At 42.7% G+C, this 19,012-nt stretch overlaps 1 protein-coding gene across 1 annotated transcript in view; it reads right to left on the reverse strand.

The window, feature by feature from the left end:
- Positions 1-19,012, reverse strand: part of snd1 (staphylococcal nuclease and tudor domain containing 1) — a 237,408-nt gene that overhangs the window by 34,524 nt on the left and 183,872 nt on the right. The window contains exons 18-21 of the mRNA XM_088347694.1: positions 15,323-15,464; positions 4,501-4,624; positions 4,196-4,265; positions 3,083-3,196 (exon numbers count right to left, since the gene is read on the reverse strand). Of these exons, the coding sequence (XP_088203820.1) occupies positions 3,083-3,196; positions 4,196-4,265; positions 4,501-4,624; positions 15,323-15,464 (450 nt within the window). The remainder of the gene's footprint in view (positions 1-3,082; positions 3,197-4,195; positions 4,266-4,500; positions 4,625-15,322; positions 15,465-19,012) is intronic.

A 19,012-nucleotide genomic window follows, 5' to 3' on the forward strand; every position in this document is an offset into this window, starting at 1 on the left:
CTCCGGGGACAGTGACAGCGCGCCTGGCCGAAAACACACCGAGTGACCGAGCACCTTTGGACACGGATACGCTCAACATTCGGACTTTCTATTTTAGTCATGGAATAAAATGGAACGGCTTCATGGTCATGACACTGAAGCGGCCCCATATGGTGCACATATACACTGTAGTGCCATTACAAATATGCAAAGACAATTTAGCATTATTCAGAGATCAATTATTATAGACAAAAACTGCTATCGGTAAATTCACCTAAAAATCCAACTTGGCCAGACATTTTGACGTGCACCTTATAACCTGTTTTTAATTTATGCCACCCTGGTCATCCTGGAAGGGGGATGACCACTTGTGAGACCTCTTCTCAAGGTGTCTTTTTTCCTCCAGTGTTCCGCGTCCCTGTGTCCAAGATGCATTATTTTGGCTGGGGACGCATCGTGTCAAATCAACGTGCGTCCCCGGGACGCAACCTTTTTGACACCAAATTGTCATTATCATTTTTTAACAAAGATTTACCGCACTCCAAACTTTTCGTGAGGCAGATCCGCCGTTGTCGTTTTGGTCTCGCGGTTGGAGTTTTCGTCCGCACGCGGATCTCCAGTTCGAGTTGTGTAGTGAAAGTCCGTCTCTTTTTAGAGAAGCGGCTTTTTCGGCTCAACTCATTCAAGAGAGCCGGCTCTCCAACGGCTCACTTGCTTCGATGCATTATATTACGAATGATGATGTTGTATAAAGATGTTAAGAAAAAATGGAAGTATAAAAGGAGAAAATGAAAAAAGGCAGGTTTGTGGTGATCCCTTTTAATCAGTATATTACCAACAATAATTGAATGCAGAAAATGAATTCATAATTGGAGTAAGAAAATGTATTATTCTACTTAATTCTATTTGCATGTATTTTTTCCTTCTACAGTGAACGTTCGACTTCATTTTTGAACTTTTTTTATAATGAAGCTCATTCATGTCGAGCAACAAAATGTTCATTAACAATATATATGATATAAGGAAACACATGTACAATAAAACATGTTAAACTACATAAATAAACATGTTTGAAAAAAAAAATAAAGTTTTTTTTGTATTTAGTAAGGGAAAATACGAGAGTTTGTAAGGGCACGGAGCACACTCAATTTTGGGGATCCATAGATCTCTGTTGGGACTCATAGATTTTTGAGCATGCGAGTCCCCGGGACCCATCACTTTTCACAGCTCAAATCAACACTGTTCCTCACGCTGAGGTTTTGAGTTTTTCCTTGCCAGCATTTTGGTTTGAGATCAGGTGATGGCGTCATTGTAATCCAGTGCAGTCCTTTGAGACATTTTTGTGATTAAGGGCCAAACAAATAAATGGGAGCTGGGACCTGTTTCGAGTTATACAGTATACTGCAGAATCAAGTGGATAGGAATAGAAATGCATACAGTGATCATAGGTATGACTTACAGCATACGAACTGATTTTTGCAACAGTCGCACAACGATTGGTCGATCAATAAACATCGTATGCAATGGAAATCAAACCGAAGTAGCGGCGGAGAGAGCACCAAGACTTTACCACTAGACCACCAGAGGTACAGGTCACTTATAAGGCATGAGCTATCTTTTTATCAGGCTATTTTTACATAGAGTGCCAGAAACACCGATTTGCATAGTACATTCTGATTGGTTACAGAGTCTATCCTCTTCTTAACCAAGGTTTGTTAGAGAATGAAGAAAACGGGAAGTCTTTCAAGAAAATACTAAACAGGCTCTTTTGCGTAGGTATACATATAAAACCGCAAAGGTTAATATTTTGTAGGTTTTCACCAAACCAGACGCTGACTAATTGCTTTTGTATCTCTGTTGGCTTTGAATAGTTTTAGGTTAACCTATTGGTGTTCAAAGCGGGGGGACAGCTTTAGTAAGTTGTAAATGTGTGAGGGGTCGACTTTCTATTCAGCCTGGCAGTCTTTGAACACTTTATTAAATACGGTTTTGCAGTGCTTGGCGATCAGCGACCTCGTCGCCCACCTTTGTACGATTTTCATTTGACTCCCTGGGTCATGTGAAAAAGAGGTATTTTGCAGTTATAACAGCTTCAAGGTGCATCACCTTTTCACAGTGTTCCTTTCCAGTTCGCTTTTTGTAGCGCTTCTTGATATCATATTCTTTGAAAAGAGCCACAGTCTCTCGACAAATTAGGCAGACGCAGTCGTTTCAGATTTCGGTGAAAAATACTCTTATTTCCACTTGTCCTGGGAGTGGCAGTCTTCACAGTCAACTTTTCTTTTTTGATTTACAGTCGCCATGTCGGAAATGGTAAGGGCCAAAATTCTCACAGAAAGCCACAGTGCTTTTTTTCAAACTAATTTATTTTACTCAGCGGTTAGCATTAGTGGCGGGCCACCAGGGTTGGGTAGGGTGACTTTAACTTGATTACTTTCAATTATTTTGGATGACTCCAATACCAAATATGCTAATAAAAGACTAAAGAAACTAAATAGGAATAAAATGACTCCATTTTGTGCAGGCTCGGGGAGTAACGGAATACATGGAACAGCAAAAAAGCTGTTTGGATTGATTTTCATTTTGTTTCTGTGGCATTTGATGTTCATTTTGCCGGGGATCAAAGAGATCAAAGCCAGGAGAGAAAACGTACCACGTGTTGTCATCATTTTAGTCATATATAGTTTATTTTGTCTTTTATGAGCATATTTGGTATTGGAGTCATCCAAAAGTCATTGAAAGTAATCCGGTTAAAGTAACCCTACCCAACCCTGCAGGCCACAAATAATTATTTTATGACAGAGAAACCTGCAATTGGCCCCTGAGCCTGAGATTGAACATGCCTGGGGAAAAACTGCTTGAGGAAAAAAAAAAAAAAAACCCTAAGTTATGAACTAGTTTCTCTAGGGCTTTAAATGTTAATCCTAGCTACAAATCGCATTGAATCGTTAAAGGACGGGGGACGCAAATGCATTAACATACAGCCGCTACCATGGACAGCGCCATCTTTAGGAAAACTCATGATACAGAACAAGTCACCCCCCCAAAAATAGAGAAAATAAAGAATAATTAGATAAAGAATAAAGAATATTTTGTTACTTACGTCCTGCGGCACTTGGATGTAGGCGAGCGCGTACTCGATGGCCTGCGCCGGCAGCGTTCGAGTGCTGAAGGCGGGCGGGATGGCGGCGAGCCGGGTGGATGAGACGCTTTCTCTCTAGCAAACAACACATATTGATTGCCTTTATGATCCTCGTTTGTGTCACGCTTCCGATTCGGGTCGGATAGCAACCGGAGGTGCGCGGGAGAGCTCCAAGTCGAGAAGGCGCAGCGAGAACGCGTCAACTATAACAATTAACGCTGATTGCTGCCATACAGACGTCGGAGCGGTGAAAATAACCGAGCGAGCGGGAGTTTGCGGAGAAGGAAGTGGGATTTTATTTTCAGACGGAAGCGGCGTGCGGCAAAAACCGTGGCAGTGAGTGGCTCCTGCTGCGTGCTTTTCTTTTTTGTCACTCGCGATTTGATTCCGCAAAGTGAAATATTGAATTATGGATGGAGCTCCGAGACGGACAAAATTCTCCGGTGCCGTCCCATTTAGAGGAGTCTCAAAAGCGCCGGGAAAATCGGTTCACCCAACCGTAAGGTCGTTCGACGAATTGACATTTAAATCAGGGTTCCTACACCTTTTTCACGGTTGAATTTGAATCCCAAAGCCAGTTTTACGATGACTGGGGTACCCTTAATCGTGTATTTTGCATAGCCACGCATATATCTACTGTTTACATATGGGATTTTTAATCGTGCGTGTGCGTTCATAAGGACATATGATTTTCAGATCGGGCAGCAGCACGGCAGCGCAGTGGTTAGCGCGTGTGCGGCACAGTTCTGAGGTCATGGGTTCAAATCTAGCTACCGGACATCATGTGTGGAGTTTGTATGTTCTCCCCGTGCTTGCGTGGGTTTCTTCCGGGCACTCCGGTTTCCTCCCACATTCCAAAAACGCGCATTTCAGGTGAATTGGCCAGTCAAAAATTGTCCCTAGGTGGGAATGAGCGAGTTGTCTGTCCATGTGTGCCCTGCGATTGGCTGGTAACCCGTTCAGGGTGTCCCCTGCCCACTGCCCGAAGATAGCTAGGATGGGCTCCGGCACCCCCGCGACCCGACTGGGGATAAGCGGTACAGATAATGGATGGATGGATTTGCCCTCACTCACGTTGCCATAGTCGATGTAGAAGACGGATACTTTGCTTGGCGACTCCACTTTCTCCACCCGGGCTCTGTACCTGCAGGAACAAAAACGGCCGTCACCATTCTCTCTACTTTCGAGATGTTTCTGTTTTTCGTGCGGCGCCACAGCCAGATTTCAGAAAGCGACGGCGTCCAGATAATGACCGCCTCGTGGCCGTCTGGGCTTACTTGATTAAGCAGAGTGAAAAATTCAACGTCAGGTATTCTGGCGTCCACGAGGGAAAAGATGTCAAACGTGAAGCCCGGTCCCATTTTGATAGCGTCACGTACCATTCGCCGTCAGCAAACTTGGCTATGCAGAAATCGCTCCGGCGCGGAGCGTAGGCTCCTTCTACGGGGGGGTGGGCCGCGATCTCCGCTCGCATGTTCTCCATCAGACTCTCCAGTTGGCCTCCTGGTTGGGAACACAGAGAGAGAGGGAGGATTTTCAATCATAAAGGATTTTATACATTTGACTATAAAGGATTTTATACGATCGACTCAGTTGAATGCAATATAGAGATTCACCGACTGGGCTTTAGTCCCATGACAGGGCAGGCTGTTCGAAATGTATAATATTTTGTCTAGGAAATTTTGATAACAGGACTCGTGGATTTGCAACGAGACATCGAGGCGCTTTGTTATGGGATTGTTGGGCGCAAACGACCGCTTGGCACGCCCACGGGAGGAGCCGAGACGCCAGGGGAGACGTGGGACAAAAAGAGAAAGCTAAAAGACTTCAGAAGAGGGCTTCACACAGACTCCAACGTCACTACTTCGGCCATCTCCGATGGAGTACACTTAGTTCTTCTGTTAGGAAAAATAAACACCCGCCCCCGTGTAAGATGCCTTCCTGGTCATTTTTTTCTCTCAAGAAACGAGCGTGCATGATTGTTGGATGAATGTAGGTTGTGTTTGGTTCATGGAGTCAGCTAACACATTCGAACAATGTGGTAAACGGTAAATTTTGATAGTTTAAATTCCAACAAGCACTAAATTCTTATCTCATCAGTTCATTGATTGCCTTAGAGATTCTACTGCGAACAACAGATGTGTCTGAACTGTGCAGGAACATTGCCCTACGTTGGAAAAGGTAAGCTAGCTAATTCATGGGGTTGAGTATTGCAAGTGTCGTCCTATCTTGCACATTTGGAGGATTAGAAAAAGCTATCTGTGTTCATGCCTTTGCGGTGTTATAACTTTTTAACTTGTTATAACTTCCAACCACTCCAAATATGTGTCAATATCCCTCTGTTGCTCACGTCTAGCATCCTGGACGCTAACGTCGAGCTACCCGGCTTCAGCGCTGCTAAGGCAGACAGAGACAAAAAAGCCTGCGGGAAGCGCAGAGTACTCGCCATCTACATGATCACAAGGCGGTGTAACCCTGGGCAGAAAGATTTCCATCTGCTGCAGGGACGTCGAACTTTTGGCCTAGCGTGTGACGTCATCCACTCCGCTGTGGCTAAACTACAACACAGCACCCCGAGGCCATCCTGTTCATCTGTTAATAAACAACAAAAGGATTCTGCTGGAAGTGTGAATTTCCCTACAGGGATGAATAAAGTATCTATCTATCTATCTAACTTTGATGTGGCGGGAGGGTGTCAATATATCCCTTAACCACACCATTTCCTGTGGTGTGTCTTGGGCAAGTACATCCCTCTCTACTTGGTCTCAGACAGGGGACCGTTCATCAAAAAGACAAGCTATGTAGAAATACCTCCCAAGGATAGAGATCAGAAACATTGAAAGATGTCGCATTGGAAAACAAAAACGACTCCCTATTTGGTTTGAATTCAAAAATGAAACATGAAAAATAAAGGTTTTGGTATGTATTTCCTTATTTCGAATCAGTTAAGCGTCTGTAACCCCACCTCAATAGCCGAGCGCTAACACGATGATCGGGGCCGCGGGTGATGCGGTCAAAGGCCGCTGACAAGCCCGGACACGGCCGGCCGCCTTTAAGGAGCCGATTTACGGCATCTCGCGCGATTCCCAAGATTTACTCCCGCCACTTCCAGACTCCGGTCTTGTCACGTTTGCTCCAGTCGCAGGCAGGGTTGGGTAGGGTTACTTTAACTGGATTACTTTCAATGACTTTTGGATGACTCCAATACCAAATATGCTCATAAAAGACAAAAGAAACTAAATAGGAATAAAATGATGACTCACAAGATGTGGTAAGCTTCCTCTCAATGTGAGAAGAAACCAGAGTGCCCGGAGGAAACCCGCGCAAGCACGGGGAGAACATGCAAACTCCGCACAGGGAGGTTGGTAGCTGCATTTAAACCCATGACCTCAGAACTGTGCCGCACACGCGCATTTATTATTTTGCTTTAATCGGAAGCATTTCAAACCCATTTGGATGAGACTCATCGATTTCTAAAGAACTATACCATCTAAATGTCTGCGTACATGTTTATTCATCATTTTGTCTCCAAAAGGCGCCCCTTGGGACCATTTTTGAACCCCTGCCCCAGGATGAGAGGGTCTTTTGAAGTCATTCGAGTGCACAAGGTCACCGAGATCTCATCGGGGCCCCCTGCCTTCAAACTCCAATTACAAAAATCCCGCAGAAAGAGGAAGAATTGGAGCTTGCAATGGCGCTTTGATCGCGCGAGCGGAGACAAAAGTGAGACAATGGCAGATAAACGGGAACGTTATCACATAGGGAGCCTTGCAATCCATTGAGGATTAAGGAGCGTCATCCCACCGGCTTCCAAAGTCAAGTCCTGTTGATGTTTGAAGAAGTCTCAAAAGGCTGCCCTGATCTCAAAGCTACGAGAGGGCAAGGGAAAACCTCAAAAACCTCAGCATGAGGAAAATGAAGAAACCGCACGTGGGGTCGACCGGGCCAAAACGGTTGTTGCATCTGCAAGCATTTAGCCATTAGCATGACTCGATGGATGGCGTCAATTCATTAGCATGTAGCATGACTCGTTAACATGCAGTCATTAGCATGTAGTCGTTAGCATAACTCATTAGCATTTACACATTAGCATGTAGTCGTTAGTCAAGTCATGTTCATTTGTGATGCCCTTCATCTCAAAACGTCTGATTTTTAAAGACGTATTTCCAAAGTACTTTTCTAGCATTTCTGTGGTATTTTCAGAGATCAATTATATATGGCCAGGGTTGGGTAGGGTTACTTTAATTTGATTACTTTCAATGACTTTTGGATGACTCCAATAGCAAATATGCTCATAAAAGACAAAAGAAAGTAAATAGGAATAAAATGAATCCATTTTGTGCAGGCTTGGGGAGGAACGGAATACATGGAACGGCAAAAAGCTGTTTGGATTGATTTTCATTTTGTTTCTGTGGTATTTGATGTTTGTTTTGCCGGAGATCAAAGAAATCGAAGCCAGGAGAGAAAGCTTACCGCGTGTTGTGAGTCATCATTTTATCCATATTTAGTTTATTTAGTCTTTTATCAGCATATTTGGTATTGGAGTAATTCAAAAGTCATTGAAAGTAATCTAGTTAAAGTAACCCTACCCAACCCTGGTCGTTAGTCAAGTCATGTTCATTTGTGATGCCCTTAATCACAAGAAGTCTCAAAGGGCTTGATTTTTAAAGACGTATTTGCAAAGTACTTTTCTATCATTTCAGCGGTATTTTCTGAGTTCATTTTTGTACATGTCTTATATATGTAATTTTCTGTAGTCGTATTTTTACAGTATGTATGTAAAAGTATTTTTGAAGTTTTACAATAGTACTATTTCTGTATTTTGCTGGTACTTCTTTTGTAAAAATATTTTTATCATAGTAATTCTGTCATAGTACTTATGGCGTGTTTTTCAGAGGAACTTTGTCCAAATTGGTTAAAATTGAATTTTAATTTATATTTCATTGTTTTCAGTGACATATTTAGGATTTGATCGTATTTGCTCTCTAAATCCAGCTCATTGATTGACACAGCACTACGCCTCAAGTGTATCTGTTGTACTCCGCGTATTTTGACAGACTTTAACGGTGGGGTGCGTTAATTGCGATGTCCTTAAGAAATTTGAAATATTTTCGCCATCAAGTATGCGTTAAAAATGCCCAACTGACTTCAAAGAGCCCTTGTATTTTCTACTGCGCCTATATGCTTCTTATAAAACTGGAGTTTGGGGGTTTCTGGAGGAGTGATGTCATGCTAATATAGCATGAAAATGGTGAAAGTAAGAAGCTTTCTTCAACGTCAGTCCAAATGTCAACCCAAATAAACAACGAGTGCGCCTAAAAATGTGTTGAAGACTCAAATTTGGGGCATTATTGCTTATTTTCTCATCCGTGTTTTGTGTCCTATTCAAGTTTATAGATTTTTGGTAAAAGAAAACGCCATCAATCCGAAGGTGTCTCGATTAAAGGATGTTGAAAATATTGTGTGTAGCCAATTCTAAAATGTTTCTCATCCGTTTTCCTGATAAAATTATCCAAAAACATATGCGGTTCTCCAAAAATTGGAAAAATAATAAACTCGCCATTTGAACTTTATCGGTCAAATAATTTATTGACCACCCAAATTTTGCTACAAATGCATAGATGAACCATTTGGACATAAACTCGGAGATTGCAGCAGCAAGTAAAATTTCTGTACAGCTCCTTTATGTAAAATATATAGGTTCGTCTTTCTTAAACCTGAGGAATTTTATATTACGTAGGCTAAAAAAAATCACTGTAGATTGCTTTTATATTTGTTGAGCCACCATTGGTGTCATTTTTAGGCTACACTCACAACGTAGCAACTCCTGTATATGTTGTGCAGATTCTACAGATGCCATGTTTGTCATGCTATAGATGAACCATTTGGACATAAACCAGGAGATGGCAGCAGCGAGTAAAAAGTTCAGAATTCCGTACGGATCCTTTATGTGAATATATACGTTTGTCTTTTTCTGAAACCTGAAGAATTTTATATTAAGTAGGCTAAAAGTTCACTGTAGATTGCTATTATATTTGTTGAGCCACCATTGGTGTCATTTTTAGGCTACAGTCACAACGTAGCAACCGCTGTATATGTTGTGCAGATTCTAGAGAGGGCATGTTTGTCACGCTATAGATGAACCATTTGGACATAAACCAGGAGATGGCAGCAGCGAGTAAAAAGTTCCGAATTCCGTACAGCGCCTTTATGTAAAATATATAGGTTCGTCTTTCTTAAACCGAGAGAACCTAGTGTGTCAATTTAGATGAGCGCTAATTCAACAGAGTTAAGCGACTTCAGAGTAGACTTTTGTCGGGGTGCCCTTTCCGTGTCGCCAAATCAAACGAGCTTCGGGCGATGAATCAAAACAATCTCCATTTCAAAAGAGCCTCGATTAAATAATGGCAGATTTCAGATCCGTTTCATCGTCTGCTTCCATCCGACAGCTATGATGCTTCGCGGGGGCGTGTCAAAATCATCTAAGCTGGGGGGCCACGTGGTCGAAAACACACTCTCGCAGAGGCCGGACCAGTAGATTAAAGAGAGAAAGGGAGGGGGATGGAGAGTGGGAAAGCAAGAGAAAGATAAAGAGAAAAAGACAAAAATAGCAAGAGAAATAGAGAGAAAGAAAGGGAGAGAGATGACAAAATAAAGAAAAAGACAGAGGGAAAGAGAGACAAAAAGAGAGCAGTGTTCTGGTTTGCCCGTGTCTCTGCGTCCTAGACGCATGATTTTTGCTGGGGACGGATCGTCTCAAATCAACGTGCGTCCCCGGGACGCAACTTGTCAATATTACCCGATTACATTTTTTTTTTAAAAACAAAGATTTAGCGCACGCCAAACTTTTCGGCAGGCAGATCCGGCAGATGTTGTTTTGGTCCCGCGGTTCGAGTTTTCGTCTGCACGCCGATCTCGAGTTGTGTGGTGAAAAGCCCCTATTTTTTAGAGAACCGGCTTTTTCGGCTCAACTCATTCAAGAGATTCGGCTCTCAAACGGCTCACTTGCTTTGATGCATTATTTTACAAATGGTGATGTTGTATAAAGAAGTTAAGAAAAAAAGTATAGTATAAAAGGAGAAAATGAAAAAAGAGGTTTGTGGCTATCCCTTTAATCGGTATATTACCAACAATAATTTGATGCAGAAAATGAATTCATAATTTCATGATTAAAACTGAATGAATATATGGATTTTTATTATATATTTGTCACCGATTTACAATTTCAACCTCGATAACACAAAATTTTGGAAGGCCATAGATCTCTGTTGGGACCCATCGATTTTTGAGCATGGGAGTCCCCGGGACTCATCACTTTTCACAGCTAAAATGAACACTGAGAGAGAAAGAGAAGGAGGGAAAGGGAAGAAAAATAGGGAGAGAAAAGGAGACAAGAAATAGAGGGACAGAGAGTGATAACATTGCTAGTGGCCGGTGGAACGTGGCACGAAATGCAGAAGCCTCTCAGTTCTATTCAAGTCTCAGCTAAAACAAGCAGATTCAGATTCAGATTCAGATCTATTTTATTGTCATTCTAGTACACGTGTATACAGAACGAAATGTCGATACATCTGACACGCACAGTTTCCTCGAATGTACAGATATAAGTAAAAGTTGTATTGTATTATGGCTACGTATAGTATTTTACCATAGTGCCGATAGTGCAAGAGGAGTAGCTAACCAGATGTGCAAAATGGGCAGTCAGGTTAACAAGTCAGGTAAACAGTAACATTAACACTGTAACAATAACGCTGTAAGTACAATAGTGCGAGAGCAAATGTGCAAGGAGTGGCAAGCTATAAAGAACTGCCAGTAGTGCAAAAAGTCAGATTAGCAGCCGTTTAGATTTAGATAGCAGAACCCCTTGTTAAATCCATATCACGGCTCAGGCCTCGACCTCCTCGTTTGGGCCAGCAGCAAGATGGCGAAACCGAGATCGATGGGAAATTGACGATACGTGGAGATGAGCGATTTTCAAATTACAGCGACAAAATGTGACGCATACGAGGGCCGAAAAATCATCTGGAATTCATCAGTCTATGCTGGTGATTGAGATAAAAACTGATGCTACATACATCCGTTACTATCGCTGAACAAACAACCAACAACTCTCTCCAACTAAACTCAAGACAAGACTGAAGTCATTGTCTTTGGCCCACAAAAAAAACAGAGAAAGTGTCATCAGTCATCTGGAGTCACTTAGTTTAAAAGCTAAAAATCAGGTTAAAAATCTCGGGGTAATAATGGACTCAGACCTAAACTTTAACAGCCACATGAAATCCATAACATCAGCCTTTTACCATCTCAAAAACATTGCCAGAATCAAAGGTTTACTGTCCAAACCAGACTTAGAGAAACTTATCCATGTATTTATCTCTAGCAGGTTAGACTACTGTAACGGCCTTCTGACCGGACTTTCTAAACGAACTGTAAGACAGTTGCAGAACATCAAGATCAACATCAGGTCTCTGCACTGGCTTCCCGTCGCTCAGAGAATAGACTTTAAAACAGCTCTGCTGGTGTATAAGTCTCTTCATGGTCTAGCACCATAGTACATCTGTGACATGTTGGTCCCATATGATCCATCTCGGACCCTGAGAACCTCAGGGACAGGCCTTCTGCTGGTGCTCAGAGCCAGGACTAAACAGGGTGAAGCTGCGTTTCAGTTCCATGCAGCTCAACTCTGGAATGGACTTCCTGATGACATCAGACAGTGTTTAAGTCCAGGCTGAAAACAGCTCTGTTCAACTGTGCATACAACTGAAAGGCTTCTAGATAGATGGATACTTTATTCATCCCCGCAGGGAAATTCACATTTGCAGCAGCATCCCTTCGCTCGCTGAGAACAATACAATAATAAGGCAAAAGGAATACAATATACAAATATCCAATGTGACGTGCTAATACCCACTGTAGTGTGTTGTATAGAGTATTTAAATAGTGCAACATTAAATACACACTGCAATAAAAGTACGGTAATATGCAATGTAGGGGGTGTGGTTTAATGTGGGCCTTTACTTCGCCGGGTGGAGTTAAAGAGCCTCATGGCATGAGGAAGAAAAGATCTCTTCAGTCTGTCTTCAGTTCTATCTGCACTCTTCACTTTTACCTTATTTGAATTCATTGATTTTATTATGTTTTATTTGTGGTTTTAATGCATTTTAAAAAACACATTTTACTTTTTCGATGTCTTTTATTGTGTGTTTTTAACCTGTCTGCCATTTCTGTAAAGCACTTTGAATTGCCTCGTGTATGAATTGTGCTATACAAATAAACTTGCCTTGCCTTGCCTTAAAGTTTGGTTTACACAAAAACAAATCCTATGCAAATGAAATGAAATGAAATCATCTGCATTTCCATAGCGCTTTTAAAGTCAATGACTTCCCAAAGCGCTTTACAGTGTGCTTCACATTTCCCAATAGCGGCCTTGCAGCCATGTAAGGCGCTAACCTGCTTATTAGGGGTATTAGGGGTTCAGTGTCTTACCCAAGGACACTTCGACATGTAACACGGAGGAGCCGGGATTCGAACTGCGATCCCTTGATCCCAAGACGAGCGCTCTACCTCCTGAGCTACTGCCGCCCCAAAAGCAAAATGAGTCCAGATATAAGTCGCGTTTACCAAACCACAATTTTAGATTTACTATCCACACTGGAGATCGAAATAAGAGAGCAATTTATTAAAAAATAGACAGCTATGTACTAAAGTGTCATTTCTCAAGGAGGGCTGCTGTGTCTCGGGGTGAAGATGTGAGGGGGGGGGGGTCTCGCAAAGTGCCACAACACACGAGGGGAGCTATTTTGCTGTTCATTCATTCATGTGAAAACATACATCAGCCGCTGCGGGTGTTCACCCAAGCGGGAACAGCAGGGATGGTTAGTTCCCCGGTCAGAAGTGACAGGAGGGGACCAGGTAATGGATTCCTGTCGTTGAATGGCCAGAACAACAGTCAGCGCGGGGAGATTGTGGTTATTAAAATAGGCCTGGTGTTAAAGGCAAAGAAAAACAAATGGATGAAAAATTCAAACAATAACAGGGTTCCCCCATTTGAAGACCATATCCGATGACATTTAAGACCAATCCCGCAGAGTCGTGACCAATGTTCCCAGTCATTTTCCTTACGGGTCTGAGCGTTGACACAAAGTCCGTGAGCAACGCTTGAAACCACAGTGAGCGACAGCAATCCCAAGTGTGGCAACTAAATCATGGTAAATGCGAACTCACGACCAAATAAAATCATCGAGTGCTGGTGGAAAACATCGAAGCGCACAGGGAGCGCAGTTGCCGTGTTTTGCGGAAACGTGGCTCACGTTTAGCATTCCGGACGCTAACGTGTAGCCACCCGGAGCAATCCGGCTTCAACGCCGCTAAACAGAGACACGAAAGCCGGGGGGAATCGGAGAGGAGGCGGACTTGCTAACAAGAGGTGGTGTATCCCTGGATTTTCACAAAGAAAAGTTTTCCATCTGCCGCAGGAATGTCGAACTTTTGGACTGGCGTGACGTCATCCGCTCCGCTACAAGCACCCCTAGGGCATCATGTTCATCTGTTAATAAACAACGGGGTAGACTGCTGGAAGATAGATAGATAGATAGATACTTTATTCATCCCGAAGGGAAATTCACATTTCCAGAAGCATCCCTGCGCTGAGAACAATACAATAATAAAGCAAAAAGAATACAATATACAAATACCCAGTGGACGTGCAAATACCCACTGTAGCGTGTTATATAGAATAACTAAATAGTGCTACACAGAATACATATTGCAATAAGATTCAGTAATATGCAAACATGTCCAAAACTTGACATTTTGCTGAGTTCCCAGCAATGCAAAAATTGTTTTCACTTTTGAATTAATTGGCTCATGTATTATTGCAAAGGTTGTACGGCCTACAAACGTCATCTGTTTTTACAACAATTCTTTCACAAGATTTTCATTCCCTTTTTTTCCTGGTATCTTTTGTCGCATAATACTAACATTTTGGGGGGCTTATTGAGTCGGTTGTATTTAATCACATTTTTCTAGTGGAAGTACAATGTTGGCAACACGATTCACTTCAATTATTTGAATGCAACACAAACTTTTTCTTCTTTTTCTGTTTTTTTTCTATATATTTTTTAATTCTTTAAAAAAAATCTCATTGTGTTTATACTTTCCTAGCTGTTACTTTTTCCTTTTTGTTCTATTTACTTTTTTCCTTTGTTTCTTTTTCTTTTTTTCTGGCTTTTTTCTGAATTTTTTTCTTCCTTTTGTTTCTTTTTTCTCAGCTTTTCACTACTTTATCATTTTGGTATTTTTTTTCTTTATTGTTCAATTTCCCCCCTTCCTTTAAGTCATTTTGTGGACAATTTTACATAATATTTGGTCATATAGCGATGAAAGAAGCAAAAACAACTCGAAGAGCCGTTTAGGACCCGAAAGAGCCGGATCCTTTTAGTAAGCCGAGCCGAAGAAGCCGGTTCTCGAAAAACTCTACTGACTTGACTCAACTTTGTTCTACTTTGACATTGACTTCAAAATACCACGGCAGCCCTGCCCTGAGTGAATCGCATAGCGGATGAGGTTCGGTTTGCAAGACCGTCCTCCCACTCTGGCACCGAATGAGGATCGGTCCCAGCCCCCATTGCGGCCAAGCCTGGACTAAGGGTGACCACGAAGTACAACCAAACCCTGCTCGCCAGCCATGACCTGGCTGCCCTGGCGCGTCTGGCAAGCTGGGCAATCGAAGAGGAAGGTGACCCTGTGGGGGGCCAACCAAAACAGTCCAGGAGCAGAGACAGCACCCTGCCACAACAGGTTCAGGCATAAGCGGTACGACCCCTTCCACTCATTCTCTGGTACAGCCAGAAGCCAGTTCCACTTTAAATCACTCAACCGAAGCGGGTTAAACCTAAACCTAAAGTTACCCTATCCACAACAGAGGGTTAGAAACAGAAGGTAAATATCGATCAACTCGGGAAAAATCTAAAATAATTTTACGACAGAATGTTCCATACGTTTGTTAGTTTACTTGCTAGTTATTAGCTCCGTCACACGTTGGACCAGGGAAATTAAGACATTTGAGAGTTAAATTTAAGACGTGTAAACAAAACTTACGACCCTTTCCAGACTTTGATATGCAGTTATCAAATGAAAGGCTTTTCAAGTTTTCAAGACCTCGACGGAACCCCGAATTAAGGATCGAAGATCTCCATTGACCTGTCTCGACGTCCTGGGCGTAAAGATGCAGCATGTCCGTGATCTCGGTGACGTAGACCGGCTTGTATTTGGCCACTCGCTCTCTGTCCTCAGAGACATGAACCACTTCCTCCTTGGGCTTCTCTTCGTAGTTGGCCCACACCTGAAACACACGCACGGATATCAGACGCATGACTTAAACCTCGAGCCGTTGAAGAACATTAGCATGGAAAGATGAGGCGGACTACATTCCCGATCATGTACTATAATGAGTCAATTCATCGTTTCATTGGTTTGAACAAATGTGGGACTTTTGTGGAGGTAATTAAGACAAAATGGAGTGCTAATTATATTCAAACATCCATCCATCCATTTTCTTCCGCTTTTCCGGGGCCGGTTTGAGGGAAAGCAGCCTAAGGGTGGAAGCCCGGACCTCCCCGTTTCCCAGCCACCTCATCCCAACGGGATTCCAAGGCATTACCAGGCCAGCCTAGAGATATAGTTGCTCTGGTGTGTCCAAGGTCATCCGTGGGACCCCCTGTTGGCGGGACATGCCTTTAACACCTCCCGAGGGAGGCGTCCAGGAGGCAACCTAATCAGATGATGCCCGAGCCACCTCAACTGGGAGGAGCAGCGGCTGTACACTTCCCAGATGACGGAGTTTCTCATCCTATCTCTAAGGGAGAGCCCAGCCACCCTACAGAGGACACTTATTTCGTCCGCTTGTATCTGGGATCATTTTCAGTCAGGACCCATAGCTCCTGACCAAAGGTGAGGCCAGGAATATAGATTGAGCAGTAAATCCAGAGCTTTGCCTTTCAACTCCGCTCCTTCTCCACGACGGATCGGTACAGGGTCCGTATGCCTGCAGACGCTGCACCGATCTGTCTGTCAACGCTACTGCGCTGTTCATAATAATAGCGGTGCAATGTGAGAGTTACCAGAATATCCCTGGTTCTTAGTACAGTGTTCTGGTTTGCACGCGTCCTTGACTCCAAACTTTTCATCAGGCAGATCCGCCATTGTTGTTTTGGTCTCGCGCCGATCTCGGCAAACGAGATCTCGTTGCTCCGAGATGACGTCATTGTTTTGGTGGTTGTCGAGTGAAAGACAAGTATGCCTTCGTAAAAACAGTTGGTATTTTTTTCAGTGTCGGTAATACGTTGAAACATAATACAGAAAGTGGTAACAACGGCACGTAAAAACGGCGGAGAAATTCTTCAGAAGACCGCGAAGACAAGGAAAACACGTGTTTTGAAGCCAAAGATTCGACGAAAGATAATAAACAAAAGAATACTCCGAGCAAGAAAGGACTTTTCTGACAAAATGGACTCGATTATATTCCTGGTTACGCGATGAGGAGGATGATGATGGAGGCATAATGTTCTGTGATGCGTGCACCCAGCGTGACAAAAAAACTGGATTGCATAAATCATTTCGCAATACGAACTTTCAGAAGAGCACATTGGATCGGCACAACGACAACGAAAACCACAAATTAGCTATGGAAATTGCGTTGCTGCGATTGGACCTTGAGAAGGCATTACAATTGTGGCGGGACAGTGATTAAAACTGCATGAATATATAGACTAATATTTATATTATTTTGTACAATGTACAGTATGTTTGTGAACTGAAAAATCTGAAGTGATAACTGCTTTGTATTACCAATTAAGTGTGATTTTTAAAACTGAATTAATATATAGATTTAGATTTTTTTTTATGTATTTGTCGCCGATTTACAATTTCAACCTGGATAAGACTACATTTTGGGGAGCCATAGATCTCTGTTGGGACCCATCGATTTTTGAGCATGCCAGTCCCCGGGACCCATCACTTTTCAGAGATCAAATGAACACTGATCCTCACTGTAAAATGTGACACTGGAGTGCCACGTCCAATTTCGTTGTCACAATATGTTCAACCCATTTTGTTACAATGACAATCAGGTATATTCTATTCTATTCTAAAAACAAAACACGTTAGTGACTTGTTTACCTGACTGCCCATTTTCACATCTGGTTAGCTGCTCCTCTTGCACTCTTTGCACTACTGTATAATACTCATAGCTATAATTATTCAGTATATTATTAGTACTTCAATACTCCAACTCAATGCAACATTTTATTTATATCTGTACATTCAAGGAAACTGTGCGGGTCAGATGTATCGACAATTCGTTTAGTCTGTATACACGTGTACAAGAATGACAATAAAGTACCGTAAATTCGGGACTATAAGCCGCTACAATTTTCCCCCCACCTTTCAACCCTGCGGCTTATTCAGTGATGCGGCCTATTTATGTCATTTTTCTAACGGCCGCTAGCGGCGCTCGAGTGTTGCTACCATTAACTGCCCTGTCAAAGTTATATTATTATTATCAAAGCTTTCAAAACTCTCTCGGTGTACCATCTTTCTTTATAAATATGTGTAACCCATGTATAATATGTATTTACAACTGTATATTTTTGTAATGTATTTATTTGTATTTATTTTAGACACTTATTCTGATATGTTTTGCACAAGTGAATGAAAAATGAGGGGCGGAACAAACGCGGGCTGCCGAGTTGAAGTGGGGACCGCTAAAGGTGAGGGACAGACAAGGAAAGAAGAGGGGGTAAAAATTCGGTTAAAGAAAAGGGAGTAGCGTGAGTAAATGTGTTCATCTGATATATTTTTTCCACCCTTACCTTTGGAAATAAACACTTTTTTCCTTGGATTACTTTCAACGGGACCCGGACTCTGCAGGTCTGCATCAAACCTTAAGTACCGGTATCATTTTCCGTTCATTTTGCCGGCTGTGATTTTTGGACTGTGGACTTTAACGAAGGACATTTAGTTTTAATCGCGGGACTTGAAGTCAGGTTTGGGTTCATTTTGTGTTTGTGTTACATGTTTAAATGTGGGCGCGTGCGGCTTATATACAGGTGCGGCTTGTGTATGCACAAAATCGGTTTTCCTCTTAAAATGTGGTGGGGGCGGCTTATAATCAGGTGCGCTCTACAGTCCGGAATTTACAGTATATCTGAATCTGAATCTGACATGTGCTGCACTTAAAATCGCAGGCCACATCTTAAGTCGCAAGACAAACAAAAACAAGAGATGAGCTAAAAAACAGGAGCGTCCTCAATTGGATGGAAATGTTTGTGTATACGCGTAAGCGGGTTCCGCCTTCCCCGACAAGGTTACATCTCTTTCGGCTTCCCAGGGAGAGAAGGAAGGGCAGGAGGCTCATTAGGATGGAGTGCTTTGCCGGGAGCCACCTATCACACCGATCACACCGCACACGAACCGAACCTCGGCGGTGGTGTGTGTGTGTGTGTGTGTTTACTGTACAAAGAAAACAGCGGCGAGTACTTGTTAAGGGAGAATGCGGCTGCTCGTCTTTAAGAGCACGTGGACGCGCACGAGCATAGGAAAGGGGAAATATTCAGGGCAAGAGTTTCTCTCATGAAAACGCATTCTCTTCTAATAAAAATGAACCGGCAGGAATATGACTTTAACAACAATGTAATAAACGGCAACGAGGACAGCATGATGACTTCTGCGCAATCAAGTAACAATACCCTTTTGATTGCCTTTGGATTTTTTTTTCCCTTCCAAGCCTTCTGGCCAACAGCAAATCAGGTATCGTTTGTTTCAGAATTTAAGAGAATGCGTCCTAGTCCTACAGCACGGGTGTCAAACAGGCGGCCCGCGGGCCAGGTCAGG

This window comes from Urocampus carinirostris, chromosome 11, assembly GCF_059441175.1.
Source record: "Urocampus carinirostris isolate Australia breed hairy pipefish chromosome 11, RoL_Ucar_1.0, whole genome shotgun sequence".
In the NCBI taxonomy this organism is placed as follows: Eukaryota; Metazoa; Chordata; class Actinopteri; order Syngnathiformes; family Syngnathidae; genus Urocampus; species Urocampus carinirostris.